Raw genomic sequence first — 15,538 nt, 5'->3', positions numbered from 1 at the left:
GAACTGAACTAGAACTGAACTAGAACTGAACTAGAACTGAACTAGAACTGAACTAGAACTAGAACTGAACTATAACTGAACTAGAACTGAACTAGAACTGAACTAGAACTGAACTAGAACTGAACTAGAACTGAACTAGAACTGAACTAGAACTGAACTAGAACTGAACTAGAACTGAACAAGAACTGAACTAGAACTGAACTAGAACTGAACTAGAATTGAACTAGAATTGAACTAGAACTGAACTAGAACTGAACTAGAACTGGACAAGAACTGGACAAGAACTGAACTAGAACTGAACTAGAACTAAACTAGAACTAAACTAGAACTAAACTAGAACTAAACTAGAACTAAACTAGAACTAAACTAGAACTCAACTAGAACTGAACTAAAACTGAACTAGAACTGAACTAGAACTGAACTAGAACTGAACTAGAACTGAACTAGAACTAAACTAGAACTGAACTAGAACTGAACTAGAACTGAACTAGAACTGAACTAGAACTGAACTAGAACTAAACTAGAACTGAACTAGAACTGAACTAGAACTGAGCTTGAAATGAACTAGAACTGAGCTTGAAATGAACTAGAATTGAGTATAAAATTTTAAAATACTTTTTAATTTATATTTTCTTCAGATCTCTACCAGTTGCTTGAAAGTTCCTTCAACTCCCGATGCCGATTATTTACCCGAATTATTGCATAATGTTACCATAGGCAATGATAATGAAATGCGCATTTTACATCAATTCCTACAGCAGCCACCTGGTAATCAAAATACTAGCCTACAACCATTGAAACCAGAACGTCATCATAGACATAGTATGCCTCCCAATACTACCACCATTATAACCACACCGGCAACACCACCAGCTGCTATGGTTAATGCTCCCGTAGAAGTGGGCACCAATACCACAAAATCATTAGCAAACACGGTAACAACTACTACACCTTCGATAACTAGTAATACAACCAAAACAATGACAACAACAACGACTTCAACTGCAACAATAACAAACACCACCTCAAGTACAACAGCAACAACTTCAACAACTGTAACCACCGATCGTAGACTTGCCGATATTCATCGTAAATTAGCAACATTAGCCACAGCACGCAGTACTCCAGAGTCATCACAAACTGATAGTGATGATTTTTCACCACAAATTGCTCGCAAACGTAAGGGTGTTTGTGCTCGGGATATTTTACCTAGATTTTCGATATCTATAGAAGATGAAACTATAAGTGGAGGTTCTTCGTCGGCAGAAAATACTAGAGAACAATCACCTTTGGCTCTACAACACCAGAAATCGATGGATAGTCATATTGGAGTGAAAAATCATCGTTCACGTTCCTCAATTGTTAAATCAGCATCAGCTTTGGGATTGTCTCTGATGTCCTCAGCGAGTGAGTTTGATTCTAAACTCTTCTTGTTATAAATTTCTAATGTTTCTTCTTTTCAGTTGATAATTCCCAATTGGCCCAACAATTGTGCAATATTACGGCGGGTATACAATCACCCAGTGCCGTGGCTGGCGGAGGAGGTGGTGGTTCTAGTACCGCATCCTCTCGGGACACTTCACCTTGCCGCGAATTGTCTCCTTTGGTTACCAATCTCAAGCCACCTATTATTATACGTAGAGGACCCCGAGGTTTTGGTTTTACTGTCCATACTATAAGAGTTTATTATGGAGACACTGATTTCTATACCATGCACCATCTGGTCATGGCTGTAGATGAAGGCAGTCCTGCTTTTGAGGCCGGTTTAAGACCTGCCGATTTGATTACTCATGTTAATGGTGAAACCGTACAGGGTCTTTTCCATACCCAGGTTTTGCAATTGCTTTTAAGTGGTGGTGAACATGTGACCTTGAGAGCCACTCCTTTGGAACATACCAGCATTCAAAGTGGTGGCCGCAAGCGTGATTTAATGCAAAGTAAATTGGCCAAGAAGGGAGTAAATCGCCAAAAGAAACAAACGAAAAAGGAGCATGACAAAAAGCGCAAAACATCGCTCTTCCGGCGCATTAGCAGTAAGAGAGCCTCGGCGGAGATACAGCAGGTGGGTAAATCATATTTCCTTTAACAAACTAAGCCTTCAAATTGCTACTACTTATTTCAGATTGCTGCTGGCATTAATTCTCCTACTACTCCTTCTGCTATGGCGGGAGGTGTTTCAATTGCTAGGAATTTGTCGCCCTTGGATTCATCCTATCACAGCAGCAGTTGTTGTCAATCCGCAGCCAACTCTTCACAGTCTACTTCACCTTCTTCTTCATCACCCAACACCCCTACTGGAGGAAATCATAACAATAATAATGGCGTCTCTACGGCTGGCAATAATACGGGAGTAGGATTTGTAAGCACTTCGAATACTGTGCTATTACCCATAGCGGGTTCGGTAGCAGGAGCAGCCACTGCTGGAGCCCCAGTAGGGGTCATGGGCAATATACCAGGTTAAATTTTAAAAAATCTAAATATTCCATAATATTTTTCATAAAATTCCAATTCTAACCCTTTATAGTTTCCCCTACGGCTGTTCCACAACTTTATCAAAGGCCCTCCACCTTGCACGGCCTCAAACACAAACTACACACTGGCTGTTCGGGCAATACCAATGTATGTCCCTCGGGCACGGGCGTTAAAAACTCTACACACCAATTCTGCCGCCTCTATACCTAATAGACGTAAATCGGTGGGTCATATACCGCTGTCGCCTTTGGCCAGGACTCCATCACCATCGCCACTACCCTCTTCACCCACAAGATCACCTTCGCCCCTGGCTTTTCCTCTAATTGGACACCAGCCGGGCTCATCGAATACTACCCAGTCATATAGTCCTGGGGGTTCTTTACCGGTGGTACAGACCGTAACAGCTGGTTCTAAAAAGGCTGGATTTGTGCGCACAAAATCTTCAGAACCTTCTTCGCCTCTGCTAAGAAGAGCTCTATCACCCGATCGTCTACATCCTCGTAGTGCTGAATCAAAATGTACACTAATTTCACCATTATGCTGTTCGCCACCTATTAAACAGCCCCAAAGAGCAATAGGGGGTGTTTGGCGTCCCAGCAACAACAGCAGCAACAATGCGGCTCTAAATAATCAACCGGCTTTGCCGCCCATAACCACACATCCACAGTATCAGCAACAGCTACAGCAGGTCACAGCTGGTAATAATACAGCCAATTCCAACGCTAGCGGAGGTCGCCTTTTAGAACAACAACAGCAACAACAACATTCTCATCATCATCATCATCAACATCCCCAACTTCATCATCAGCCACACTGTGATCATCTTTCCGAAGAACCTACATTAATATGTGATACAACTTCTATAAATTCTCAAACTTCTGCCAGCAATACGAATGCTGCATCTAACGCCGCTGGTGGTGGTGCTGCTGTAGCTGCCTTAGTTAGTACTCCGTCCGGTATTGCTTTGCCAGCACCGGGTGAAATGTTACCTCGCATTGCCGAAGAGAAAGACTCACCCACCAGTACTTCGGAAACAACACCCGGTTTTATGCAAACCATTAATGAACATGAAGGTGAAATTAACTATAATCAACAGTTGAAGGTAGATAAAGACAAGGCTTTGGAAAATAAAGCTAAACAACAACAGCAGCAACAACAACAAGATGCTGCTGCCGGTGGTGACGGTATTAAGGAAAGTGTTAATACAAAAACGAAAAGCAACGAAAGCAGTAAGTACAAAAACATAAAATTTTTCATAAAATTATAGAAACTATAAATTGGAGGGTTTTACATCGAAAACACTTCTAGTGAACAGTTTGAGTTCAATTCTAGTCAGATCTAGTTCAGTTCCAGTTCAGTTCTAGTTCATTCTAGTTCAGTTATATTTCAGTTCCAGTTCAGTTCTAGTTCAGTGCTAGTTCAGTTCTAGGTCTGTTCTAGTTCTGTTCTAGTTCTGTTCTAGTTCTGTTCTAGTTCTGTTCTAGTTCTGTTCTAGTTCTGTTCTAGTTCTGTTCTAGTTCTGTTCTAGTTCTGTTCTAGTTCTGTTCTAGTTCTGTTCTAGTTCTGTTCTAGTTCTGTTCCAGTTCTGTTCTAGTTCTGTTCTAGTTCTGTTCTATTCTGTTCTAGTTCTGTTCTAGTTTTGTTCTAGTTCTGTTCTAGTTCTGTTATAGTTTTGTTCTAGTTCTGTTCCAGTTCAGTTCTAGTTTAGTTCTAGTTCAGTTCCAGTTCTGTTCTAGTTCTGTTCTAGTCTGTTCTAGTTCTGCTCTAGTTCTGTTCTAGTTCTGTTCTAGTTCTGTTCTAGTTCTGTTCTAGTTCTGTTCTAGTTCTGTTCTAGTTCTGTTCTAGTTCTGTTCTAGTTCTGTTCTAGTTCTGTTCTAGTTCTGTTCTAGTTCTGTTCTAGTTCTGTTCTAGTTCTGTTCTAGTTCTGTTCTAGTTCTGTTCTAGTTCTGTTCTAGTTCTGTTCTAGTTTTTCTAGTTCTGTTCTAGTTCTGTTCTAGTTCTGTTCTAGTTCTGTTCTAGTTCTGTTCTAGATCTGTTCTAATTCTGTTCTAGTTCTGTTCTAGTTGTGTTATAGTTTTGTTCTAGTTCTGTTCCAGTTCAGTTCTAGTTTAGTTCTAGTTCAGTTCCAGTTCTAGTTCTGTTCTAGTTCTGTTCTAGGTCTGTTCTAGTTCTGTTCTAGTTCTCTTCTAGTTCTGTTCTAGTTCTGTTCTAGTTCTGTTCTAGTTCTGTTCTAGTTCTGTTCTAGTTCTGTTCTAGTTCTGTTCTAGTTCTGTTCTAGTTCTGTTCTAGTTCTGTTCTAGTTCTGTTCTAGTTCTGTTCTAGTTCTGTTCTAGTTCTGTTCTAGTTTAGTTCTAGTTCAGTTCCAGTTCTAGTTCTGTTCTAGTTCTGTTCTAGGTCTGTTCTAGTTCTGCTCTAGTTCTGTTCTAGTTCTGTTCTAGTTCTAGTTCTGTTCTGTTCTAGTTCTAGTTCTAGTTCTAGTTCTAGTTCTAGTTCTAGTTCTGTTCTAGTTCTGTTCTAGTTCTGTTCTAGTTCTGTTCTAGTTCTGTTCTAGTTCTGTTCTAGTTCTGTTCTAGTTCTGTTCTAGTTCTGTTCTAGTTCTGTTCTAGTTTTGTTCTAGTTCTGTTCTAGTTCTGTTCTAGTTCTGTTCTAGTTCTGTTCTAGTTCTGTTCTAGTCTGTTCTAATTCTGTTCTATTTTGTTCTAGTTCTGTTCTAGTTCTGTTATAGTTTTGTTCTAGTTCTGTTCCAGTTCAGTTCTAGTTTAGTTCTGTTCAGTTCGTTCTAGTTCTGTTCTAGTTCTGTTCTAGTTCTGTTCTAGTTCTGTTCTGTTCTAGTTCTGTTCTAGTCTGTTCTAGGTCTGTTCTAGTTCTGCTAGTTCTGTTCTAGTTCTGTTCTAGTTCTGTTCTAGTTCTGTTCTAGTTCTGTTCTAGTTCTGTTCTAGTTCTGTTCTAGTTCTGTTCTAGTTCTGTTCTAGTTCTGTTCTAGTTCTGTTCTAGTTCTGTTCTAGTTCTGTTCTAGTTCTGTTCTAGTTCTGTTCTAGTTCTGTTCTAGTTCTGTTCTAGTTCTGTTCTAGTTCTGTTATTCTGTTCTAGTTCTGTTCTAGTTCTGTTCTAGTTCTGTTCTAGTTCTGTTCTGTTCTAGTTCTGTTCTAGTTCTGTTCTAGTTCTGTCTAGTTCTAGTTCTGTTCTAGTTCTGTTCTAGTTCTGTTCTAGTTCTGTTCTAGTTCTGTTCTAGTTCTGTTCTAGTTCTGTTCTAGTTTCTGTTCTAATTCAGTTCCAGTTCTAGTTCTGTTCTAGTTCTCTTCTAGTTCTGTTCTAGTTCTGTTCTAGTTCTGTTCTAGTTCTGTTCTAGTTCATTCTAGTTTAGTTCTAGTTCAGTTCCAGTTCTGTCTAGTTCTGTTCTAGTTCTGTTCTAGTTCTGTTCTAGTTCTGTCTAGTTCTGTTCTAGTTCTGTTCTAGTTCTGTTCTAGTTCTGTTCTAGTTCTGTTCTAGTTCTGTTCTAGTTCTGTTCTAGTTCTGTTCTAGTTTCTAGTTCTTCTAGTTCTGTTCTAGGTCTGTTCTAGTTCTGCTCTAGTTCTGTTCTAGTTCTCTTCTAGTTCTGTTCTAGTTCTGTTCTAGTTCTGTTCTAGTTCTGTTCTAGTTCAGTTCTAGTTTAGTTCTAGTTCAGTTCCAGTTCTAGTTCTGTTCTAGGTCTCTTCCAGTTCAGTTCTAGTTTAGCTCCAGTTCTAGTTCTATTTCAGTTCTGTTCTAGTTCTGTTCTAGTACATTTTTAGTTAGTTTTTACAGTCTTTTAAACTTTTTGTTGCAATTTCTTTGCAGCAACTCAAGAAACTGCTTCAAAAACAATAAATAATAAAAATGCCACGCAACAAACTAATACAAGTAGCAATAGTAGCAGCAATAAAACCACAATTGAATTAAAATCCAATAAATTAACCACCACATCTGCAAACGCAACTACAACTACAACCACCAACACCAATACAATAACAACCACAACACCAACTCAAGGAAAAACAACAACAAAAACTATAACAGGAAGACGTGAACAAATTAGTGGAGGTGCTGCAACTACATGTGGTAATAATGGAGCTGGTGGCAGCTGTAGTGGTGGTGGTAATGCAGGTGCTAATAAATCTGCTAAACAAAAGAAGTAAAAAATATGAGAAAAATCTCCTGTTTTTTTGAACAAATTGTATAAAAAAAGTTTTAAGACGTGTGTTAAAGTGAGTATGTGTGATTGTATGCTGACCGAGAGATTGATAGGTGTATGCCCGAAAGTTTTGCTGTAAAGGATTGATACTAACGATATGTTTAATAATACCGTAAGTGGTTTAAATATTTATTGTTGTTTTAGTTTTTTTGCTAAACCTATTACACTTAAAGAATAAGCGGGATTTTTAATAAGAAAACCTATTAAAAAGTTTTCTGTTTTCGAAGAGTGTATTTTTTTTCTTCTTCATTTGTTTTTATTTTAATTTTAATAATTTTTTTTTTTTTCTTAGAAAATTTTGTAATGTAATTAAAAAATTTCAACTTTAAACTATTACTATATATGTAAATGCAAAACAAATATGCAAACTTATATATTATATATAGTAAAGTAAATATATATTTAGCTTTTAGTGTAGAAGTAAAACAAACAAACCATTTAATCTTTTTTTTTTTTTTTTTGTTTTGATTGCCATATTCTTAAATAATGATTATAAATAATATTAATATATTTCATTCTTTTTCTTAAAACAATACTGTAACTAAATGTGTATGTGTGTCTGTTTAATTGTTTCTTTTTTTATATACATATACCTATACATATACATTTACTATACATAAATAATCTCTAAACTAAAATAATTATTTAGCAAAAAAAGCTTAAGCCTAAATAAAATTGTATTACAAAAAAAGCAAATGCTTTTATTGCAAAGTAAAAAAACAAAGATAAAAAGAAATAAATTGAAAATATTTTGGAAAATTAGTTTAAATTAATAAAATTTGATATTATTTTAAGTTAATTTAAAAACTATACTCTATTTTAAAACAAAATTCATTATATTCCAGCTCTATTCTAGTTCTGTTCTAGGTCTGTTTTTGTTCTGTTTTAGTTCTGTTTTAGTTCTGTTCTAGTTCAGTTCTAGTTCAGTTCTAGTTCAGTTCTAGTTCAGTTCTAGTTCAGTTCAAGTTCGGTTCTAGTTCAGTTCTAGTTCAGTTCTAGTTCAGTTCTAGTTCAATTCTAGTTCAGTTCTAGTTCAGTTCTAGTTCTGTTCTAGTTCTGTTCTAGTTCAGTTCTAGTTCAGTTCTAGTTCAGTTCTAGTTCAGTTCTAGTTCAGTTCTAGTTCAGTTCTAGTTCAGTTCTAGTTCAGTTCTAGTTCAGTTCTAGTTCAGTTCAAGTTCAAGTTCAAGTTCAGTTCAGTCCTAGTTCAGTTCTAGTTCTGTTCTAGTTCTGTTCTAGTTCTGTTCTAGTTCTGTTCTAGTTCTGTTCTAGTTTTGTTCTAGTTCTGTACTAGTTCTGTTCTAATTCTGTTCTAGTTCTTAGTTCTGTTCTAGTTCTGTTCTAGTTCTGTTCTAGTTCTGTTCTAGTTCTGTTCTAGTTCTGTTCTAGTTCTGTTCTAGTTCTGTTCTAGTTCTGTTCTAGTTCTGTTCTAGTTCTGTTCTAGTTCTGTTCTAGTTCTGTTCTAGTTCTGTTCTAGTTCTGTTCTAGTTCTGTTCTAGTTCTGTTCTAGTTCTGTTCTAGTTCTGTTCTAGTTCTGTTCTGTTCTGTTCTGTTCTAGTTCTGTTCTAGTTCTGTTCTAATTCTGTTCTAGTTCTGTTCTAGTTCTGTTCTAGTTCTGTTCTAGTTCTGTTCTAGTTCTGTTCTAGTTCTGTTCTAGTTCTGTTCAAGTTCTGTTCTAGTTCTGTTCCAGTTCTGTTCTAGTTCTGTACTAGTTCTGTTCTAGTTCTGTTCTAATTCTGTTCTAGTTCTGTTCTAGTTCTGTTCTAGTTCTGTTCTAGTTCTGTTCTAGTTCTGTTCTAGTTCTGTTCTGTTCTGTTCTCTTCTGTTCTAGTTCTGTTCCAGTTCTGTTCCAGTTCTGTTCTAGTTCTAGTTCTGTTCTAGTTCAATTCTGGTTCTGTTCTAGTTTAGTTCTAGTTCAGTTCTACTTCAGTTGTAGTTCAGTTCTAATTCAGTTCTAGTTCAGTTCTAGTTCATTTCTAGTTGAGTTCTAGTTCAGTTCTAGTTCAGTTCAAGTTCAAGTTCAGTCCTAGTTCAGTTCTAGTTCTGTTCTAGTTCTAGTTCTGTTCTAGTTCTGTTCTAGTTCTGTTCTAGTTCTGTTCTAGTTCTGTTCTAGTTCTGTTCTAGTTCTGTTCTAGTTCTGTTCAAGTTCTGTTCTAGTTCTGTTCTAGTTCTGTTCAAGTTCTGTTCTAGTTCTGTTCCAGTTCTGTTCTAGTTCTGTACTAGTTCTGTTCTAGTTCTGTCCTAGTTCTGTTCTAGTTCTGTTCTAGTTCAGTTCTAGTTCAGTTCTAGTTCAGTTCTAGTTCAGTTCTAGTTCAGTTCTAGTTCAGTTCTAGTTCAGTTCTAGTTCAGTTCTAGTTCAGTTCTAGTTCAGTTCTAGTTCAGTTCTAGTTCAGTTCTAGTTCAGTTCTAGTTCAGTTCTAGTTCAGTTCTAGTTCAGTTCTAGTTCAGTTCTAGTTCAGTTCTAGTTCAGTTCTAGTTCTTGTTCAGTTCTAGTTCAGTTCTAGTTCAGTTCTAGTTCAGTTCTAGTTCAGTTCTAGTTCAGTTCTAGTTCAGTTCTAGTTCAGTTCTAGTTCAGTTCTAGTTCAGTTCTAGTTCAGTTCTAGTTCAGTTCTAGTTCAGTTCTAGTTCAGTTCTAGTTCAGTTCTAGTTCAGTTCTAGTTCAGTTCTAGTTCAGTTCTAGTTCAGTTCTAGTTCAGTTCTAGTTCAGTTCTAGTTCAGTTCTAGTTCAGTTCTAGTTCAGTTCTAGTTCAGTTCTAGTTCAGTTCTAGTTCAGTTCTGGTTCTGTTCTGTTCCAGTTCAGTTCTAGTTCTGTTTTGTTCTAGTTCTGTTCTAGTTCAGTTCTAGTTCTGTTCTAGTTTTGCTCTAGTTCTGTTCTAGTTCTGTTTTATTTATTTTCTAATTCTGTTCTAGTGCTGTGCTAGTTCTATTCTAGTTGTGTTCTACTTCAGTTCTAGTTTAAAAAAAAAAAAAACATACATTTTAGTTCTTTTTAGTCTTTCTTTTGGACAAAACAATTTCTAAATTAACTTGACAAAAAGGAGTTGTGCATTTGTGCAATAATTTTAGTGATTTTTAATAAAAAATATATTGAAATTAAAAAACAAGATATTGAAAGTTATGAAAAATTAGCAACAAAGTTATGATTTAATAAATAAGGCTTGGTTTGTATAAGAAACTAAAATAAAAAAGCTTTTAACTTAAAAACTTTAAGACAAATATAACAAAATTAATTAGATATTTAGAGGATTTTAAAGAAAATATAATAAAAATTGAAAAGTATGTTAAAAAAATAGTGTTTTGGTTTAAGACAAAATTGTTCGAACATGAAAAAGTAAATAAACTAATAACTTTTATTAACATTAAGTCAACAATAAAATCAACGATTAGTTTTAAAATTATTGAGAAAAAAAGTATTGAAAATTTAGGTTTTAAAAGGAATCAATAAAAAAAAAATTAAAATATAATTTTTTATTAATATTTGAAAGTTTATCTAATGGAATTGGAAACATTTAAAGTCTTTTGTTTAAATTTTGTTGTAAAATTTTAAGAAATTTTAAATACATATTTTTTTTTTATTAATTCTTTATATTTACAGCTTTTGTGAAAACCAAACAACACTTTTAAATACATATGAAATAAACAATAAATTTCAAATTAAAAATTTGAAAAAGTAACAAAATTTTTAGAAAATCAAAACAAAATTAAAAGATTTTTTCAAAAAGAAAAGTGTAATTTTAGTTGAAATTAAAAATTTATTTCAAAATGTATTTCATTTCGCTAACAAACACTTTCAAATTCTATTATTTTATAAACAAAAAACTTGTCATTTATTAGAAATTAATATAAATTATAGTAATTAAATGATAATAAACTATTTTACTATTAAATGTATCTCCCCTTTACCTGCAACCTTAACGCCTTCCACTCCCTTAAACTGTTATATATTTGTTATATTTTTATATGTTTTTAATTATTTTTATAAATATTATACTTGTTTTTTAATTATAGTTTATTAAACCTTGAAAAACAAAACCATTAAGTTTCTTTTATTAACCATTTTGTTAATTTATCTTTTTTTTCTTATTTTAATAAACAAAATACCTAAATAATTATTAAATTATATATTTTGTATATTATATTATTATTAAAAAACAAAAAGAAAACCTTTAAAAACTATAAACTATTTGTAGAATCTCTTATGCATTACCACACAAAAGGAAAAGTTAAGAAAATAAATTAAAAAAAAAAAACTAAAATGATATTGTTAAATTAAATTTAAAAAACCTAAATGTTTTTTGCGTAAATTTTGAAAAAAATGTAATAAAAATAAAACAAACTAATATTTAATAAATTTAATATAAATATTATTGCAAAGTAAACGAACACTATATATATAAAATAAAACGAGAAAAAATATAATGCCCTTAAACTTAAAATTAAAGTTGAAATTTGTTTTAATTGTAAACAATGAAAAAGTTTTCCTTTCCTGCTTAACGTCCCTTAGTTAACATAATAACTAAAGCATTCATTTTAATAAAAATAGTAATTTGTTTGGCATACTTTAGGGAGTAATAACATTTTTTTTCAAAAAATTTTCTGTTCGCCTGGTACTTCAGGGAAATTTGTTATATTATCCAACATTTTCTGTAATTTGATTCGGTTCTAGTTCGGTTCTAGTTCGGTTCTAGTTCAGTTCTAATTCACTTCTAGTTCAGTTCTAGTTCAGTTCTAGTTCAGTTCTAATTCAGTTCTAGTTCAGTTCTAGTTCAGTTCTAGTTCAGTTCTAGTTCAGTTCTAGTTCAGTTCTAGTTCAGTTCTAGTTCAGTTCTAGTTCAGTTCTAGTTCAGTTCTAGTTCAGTTCTAGTTCAGTTCTAGTTCAGTTCTAGTTCAGTTCTAGTTCAGTTCTAGTTCAGTTCTAATTCAGTTCTAGTTCAATTCTAGTTCAGTTCTAGTTCAGTTCTAGTTCAGTTCTAGTTCTGTTCTAGTTCAGTTCTAGTTCAATTCTAGTTCAGTTCTAGTTCAGTTCTAGTTCATTTCTAGTTCAGTTCTAGTTCAGTTCTAGTTCAGTTCTAGTTCAGTTCTAGTTCAGTTTCTAGTTCAGTTCTAGTTCAGTTCTAGTTCAGTTCTAGTTCAGTTCTAGTTCAGTTCTAGTTCAGTTCTAGTTCAGTTCTAGTTCAGTTCTAGTTCAGTTCTAGTTCAGTTCAAATTCAGTTCTAGTTCAGTTCTAGTTCAGTTCTAGTTCAGTTCTAGTTCAGTTCTAGTTCAGTTCTAGTTCAGTTCTAGTTCAGTTCTAGTTCAGTTCTAGTTCAGTTCTAGTTCAGTTCAAGTTCAAATCTAGCTCATTTCTAGTTTAGTTCCCGTTTAGTTAAATTTCAGTTCTTTTTCAGTTCTCGTTCGGTTCTAGTTCAGTTCTAGTTCAGTTGCGGTTCAGTTCTAATTCAATTCTAAATCAGTTCTAGTTCAGTTCTAGTTCAGATCTAGTTCAGTTCTAGTTCAGTTCTAGTTCAGTTCTAGTACAGTTCTAGTTCAGTTCTAGTTCAGTTCTAGTTCAGTTTTAGTTCAGTTCTAGTTCAGTTCTAGTTCAGTTCTAGTTCAGTTCTAGTTCAGTTCTAGTTCAGTTCTAGTTCAGTTCTAGTTCAGTTCTAGTTCAGTTCTAGTTCAGTTCTAGTTCAGTTCTAGTTCAGTTTCAGTTCAGTTCTAGTTCAGTTCTAGTTCAGTTCAAGTTCAACTCTAGCTCATTTCTAGTTTAGTTCCCGTTTAGTTAAATTTCAGTTCTTGTTCAGTTCTCGTTCGATTCTAGTTCAGTTATAGTTCAGATGCGGTTCAGTTCTAGGTGAGTTCTAATTCAGTTCTAGTACAGTTCTAGTTCAGTCCCTTTCCGATTCAGTTCTAGTTCAGTTGTAGTTCAGTTCTGTTCCGATTCAGTTCTAGTTTAGTTCCTGCTCAGTTCTAGTTCAATTCTAGCTAAATTCTAGTTCAGTTCTAGTTCATTTCTAGTTCAATTCTTGTTCAATTCGTAGTTCAGTTCTAGTCTAGTTCTAGTTCAGTTCTAGTTCAGTTCTAGTTCAGTTCAAGTTCAGTTCAAGTTCAGTTCTAGTTCAGTTCTAGTTAGTTCTAGTTCTTAGTTCAGTTCTAGTTCAGTTCTAGTTCAGTTCTAGTTCAGTTCTAGTTCAGTTCTAGTTCAGTTCTAGTTCAGTTCTAGTTCAGTTCTAGTTCAGTTCTAGTTCAGTTCTAGTTCAGTTCTAGTTCAGTTCTAGTTCAGTTCTAGTTCAGTTCTAGTTCAGTTCTAGTTCAGTTCTAGTTCAGTTCTAGTTCAGTTCTAGTTCAGTTCTAGTTCAGTTCTAGTTCAGTTCTAGTTCAGTTCTAGTTCAGTTCTAGTTCAGTTCTAGTTCAGTTCTAGTTCAGTTCTAGTTCAGTTCTAGTTCAGTTCTAGTTCAGTTCTAATTCTGTTCTAGTTCAGTTTCTAGTTCAGTTTTAGTTCAGTTCTAGTTCAGTTCTAATTCTGTTCTGGTTCAGTTCTAGTTCATTTCTAGTTCAGTTCTAGTTCAGTTCTAGTTCATTTCTAGTTCAGTTCTAGTTCAGTTCTAGTTCAGTTCTAGTTCAGTTCTAGTTCAGTTCTAGTTCAGTTCTAGTTCAGTTCTAGTTCAGTTCTAGTTCAGTTCTAGTTCAGTTCTAGTTCAGTTCTAGTTCAGTTCTAGTTCAGTTCTAGTTCAGTTCTAGTTCAGTTCTAGTTCAGTTCTAGTTCAGTTCAAGTTCAAATCTAGATCATTTCTAGTTTAGTTCCCGTTTAGTTAAATTTCAGTTCTTGTTCAGTTCTCGTTCGGTTCTAGTTCAGTTCTAGTTCAGTTGCGGTTCAGTTCTAGTTGAGTTCTAATTCAGTTCTAGTTTAGTTCTAGTTCAGTTCTAGTTCAGATCTAGTTCAGTTCTAGTTCAGTTCTAGTACAGTTCTAGTTCAGTTCTAGTCCAGTTCTAGTTCAGTTTTAGTTCAGTTCTAGTTCAGTTGTAGTTCAGTTGTAGTTCAGTTCTAGTTCAGTTCTAGTTCAGTTCTAGTTCAGTTCTAGTTCAGTTCCAGTGCAGTTCTAGTTCAGTTCTAGTTCAGTTCAAGTTCAACTCTAGCTCATTTCTAGTTTAGTTCCCGTTTAGTTAAATTTCAGTTCTTGTTCAGTTCTCGTTCGGTTCTAGTTCAGTTCTAGTTCAGATGCGGTTCAGTTCTAGTTGAGTTCTACTTCAGTTCTAATTCAGTTCTAGTTCAGTTCTAGTTCAGTTCTAGTTCAGTTCTAGTTCAGTTCTAGTTCAGTTCTAGTTCAGTTCTAGTTCAGTTATAGTTCAGTTATAGTTCAGTTATAGTTCAGTTCTAGTTCAGTTCTAGTTCAGTTCTAGTTCAGTTATAGTTCAGTTCTAGTTCAGTTCTAGTTCATTTCTAGTTCAATTCTTGTTCAATTTGTAGTTCAGTTCTAGTCTAGTTCTAGTTCAGTTCTAGTTCAGTTCTAGTTCAGTTCTAGTTCAGTTCTAGTTCAGTTCTAGTTCAGTTCTAGTTCAGTTCTAGTTCAGTTCTAGTTCAGTTCTAGTTCAGTTCTAGTTCTAGTTCAGTTCTAGTTCTAGTTCAGTTCTAGTTCTAGTTCAGTTCTAGTTCAGTTCTAGTTCAGTTCTAGTTCAAGTTCTAGTTCAGTTCTAGTTCAGTTCTAGTTCAGTTCTAGTTCAGTTCTAGTTCAGTTCTAGTTCAGTTCTAGTTCAGTTCTAGTTCTAGTTCAGTTCTAGTTCAGTTCTAGTTCAGTTCTAGTTCAGTTCTAGTTCAGTTCTAGTTCAGTTCTAGTTCAGTTCTAGTTCAGTTCTAGTTCAGTTCTAGTTCAGTTCTAGTTCAGTTCTAGTTCAGTTCTAGTTCAGTTCTAGTTCAGTTCTAGTTCAGTTCTAGTTCAGTTCTAGTTCAGTTCTAGTTCAGTTCTAGTTCAGTTCTAGTTCAGTTCTAGTTCATCTCTAGTTCAGTTCTAGTTCAGTTCTAGTTCAGTTCTAGTTCAGTTCTAGTTCAGTTCTAGTTCAGTTCTAGTTCAGTTCTAGTTCAGTTCTAGTTCAGTTCTAGTTCAGTTCTAGTTCAGTTCTAGTTCAATTCTAGTTCAGTTCTAGTTCAGTTCTAGTTTTAGTTCGGTTTTAGTTCGGTTCTAGTTCTGTTTTAGTACTAGTTCAGTTCTAGTTCAATTCTAGTTCAGTTCTAGTTCAGTTCTAGTTCAGTTCTAGTTCAGTTCTAGTTCAGTTCTAGTTCAGTTCTAGTTCAGTTCAGTTCTAGTTCAGATCTAGTTCAGTTCTAGTTCAGTTCTAGTACAGTTCTAGTTCAGTTCTAGTACAGTTCTAGTTCAGTTTTAGTTCAGTTCTAGTTCAGTTCTAGTTCAGTTCTAGTTCAGTTCTAGTTCAGTTCTAGTTCAGTTCTAGTTCAGTTCTAGTTCCGTTCTAGTTCAGTTCTAGTTCAGTTCTAATTCAGTTCTAGTTCAATTCTAGTTCAGTTCTAGTTCAGTTCTAGTTCAGTTCTAGTTCAGTTCTAGTTCAGTTCAGTTCTAGTTCAGTTCTAGTTCAGTTCTAGTTCAGTTCTAGTTCAGTTCTAGTACAGTTCTAGTACAGTTCTAGTTCAGTTCTAGTTCAGTTCTAGTTCAGTTCTAGTTCAGTTCTTGTTCAGTTTTAGTTCAGTTCTAGTTCAGTTCTAGTTCAGTTCCAGTTCAGTTCTAGTTCAGTTCTAGTTCAGTTCTAGTTCAGTTCTAGTTCAGTTCTAGTTCAGTTCTAGTTCAGTTCTAGTTCAGTTCTAGTTCAGTTCTAGTTCAGTTCTAGTTCAGTTCTAGTTCAGTTCAAGTTCAACTCTAGCTCATTTCTACT

At 34.4% G+C, this 15,538-nt stretch overlaps 1 protein-coding gene across 1 annotated transcript in view; it reads left to right on the top strand.

Moving 5' to 3' along the window:
* LOC119600262 overlaps positions 1 to 6,940 on the top strand; it is a 30,427-nt gene extending 23,487 nt beyond the window's left edge. Inside the window, 6 exon segments of the mRNA XM_037950383.1 lie at positions 639 to 1,407; positions 1,464 to 2,062; positions 2,123 to 2,456; positions 2,525 to 2,637; positions 2,639 to 3,701; positions 6,289 to 6,940. Coding sequence (XP_037806311.1) covers positions 639 to 1,407; positions 1,464 to 2,062; positions 2,123 to 2,456; positions 2,525 to 2,637; positions 2,639 to 3,701; positions 6,289 to 6,626 — 3,216 coding nt within the window. The 3' untranslated portion in view covers positions 6,627 to 6,940.
* The last annotated feature ends 8,598 nt before the right edge of the window (positions 6,941 to 15,538 follow it).

The sequence above is a fragment of the Lucilia sericata genome, unplaced genomic scaffold (assembly GCF_015586225.1).
Source record: "Lucilia sericata isolate MDLA Ls3-8-SP2 unplaced genomic scaffold, ASM1558622v1 Contig000108F_arrow, whole genome shotgun sequence".
Lineage (NCBI taxonomy): Eukaryota > Metazoa > Arthropoda > Insecta > Diptera > Calliphoridae > Lucilia > Lucilia sericata.
This window is presented reverse-complemented; position numbering and strand designations above follow the sequence as displayed.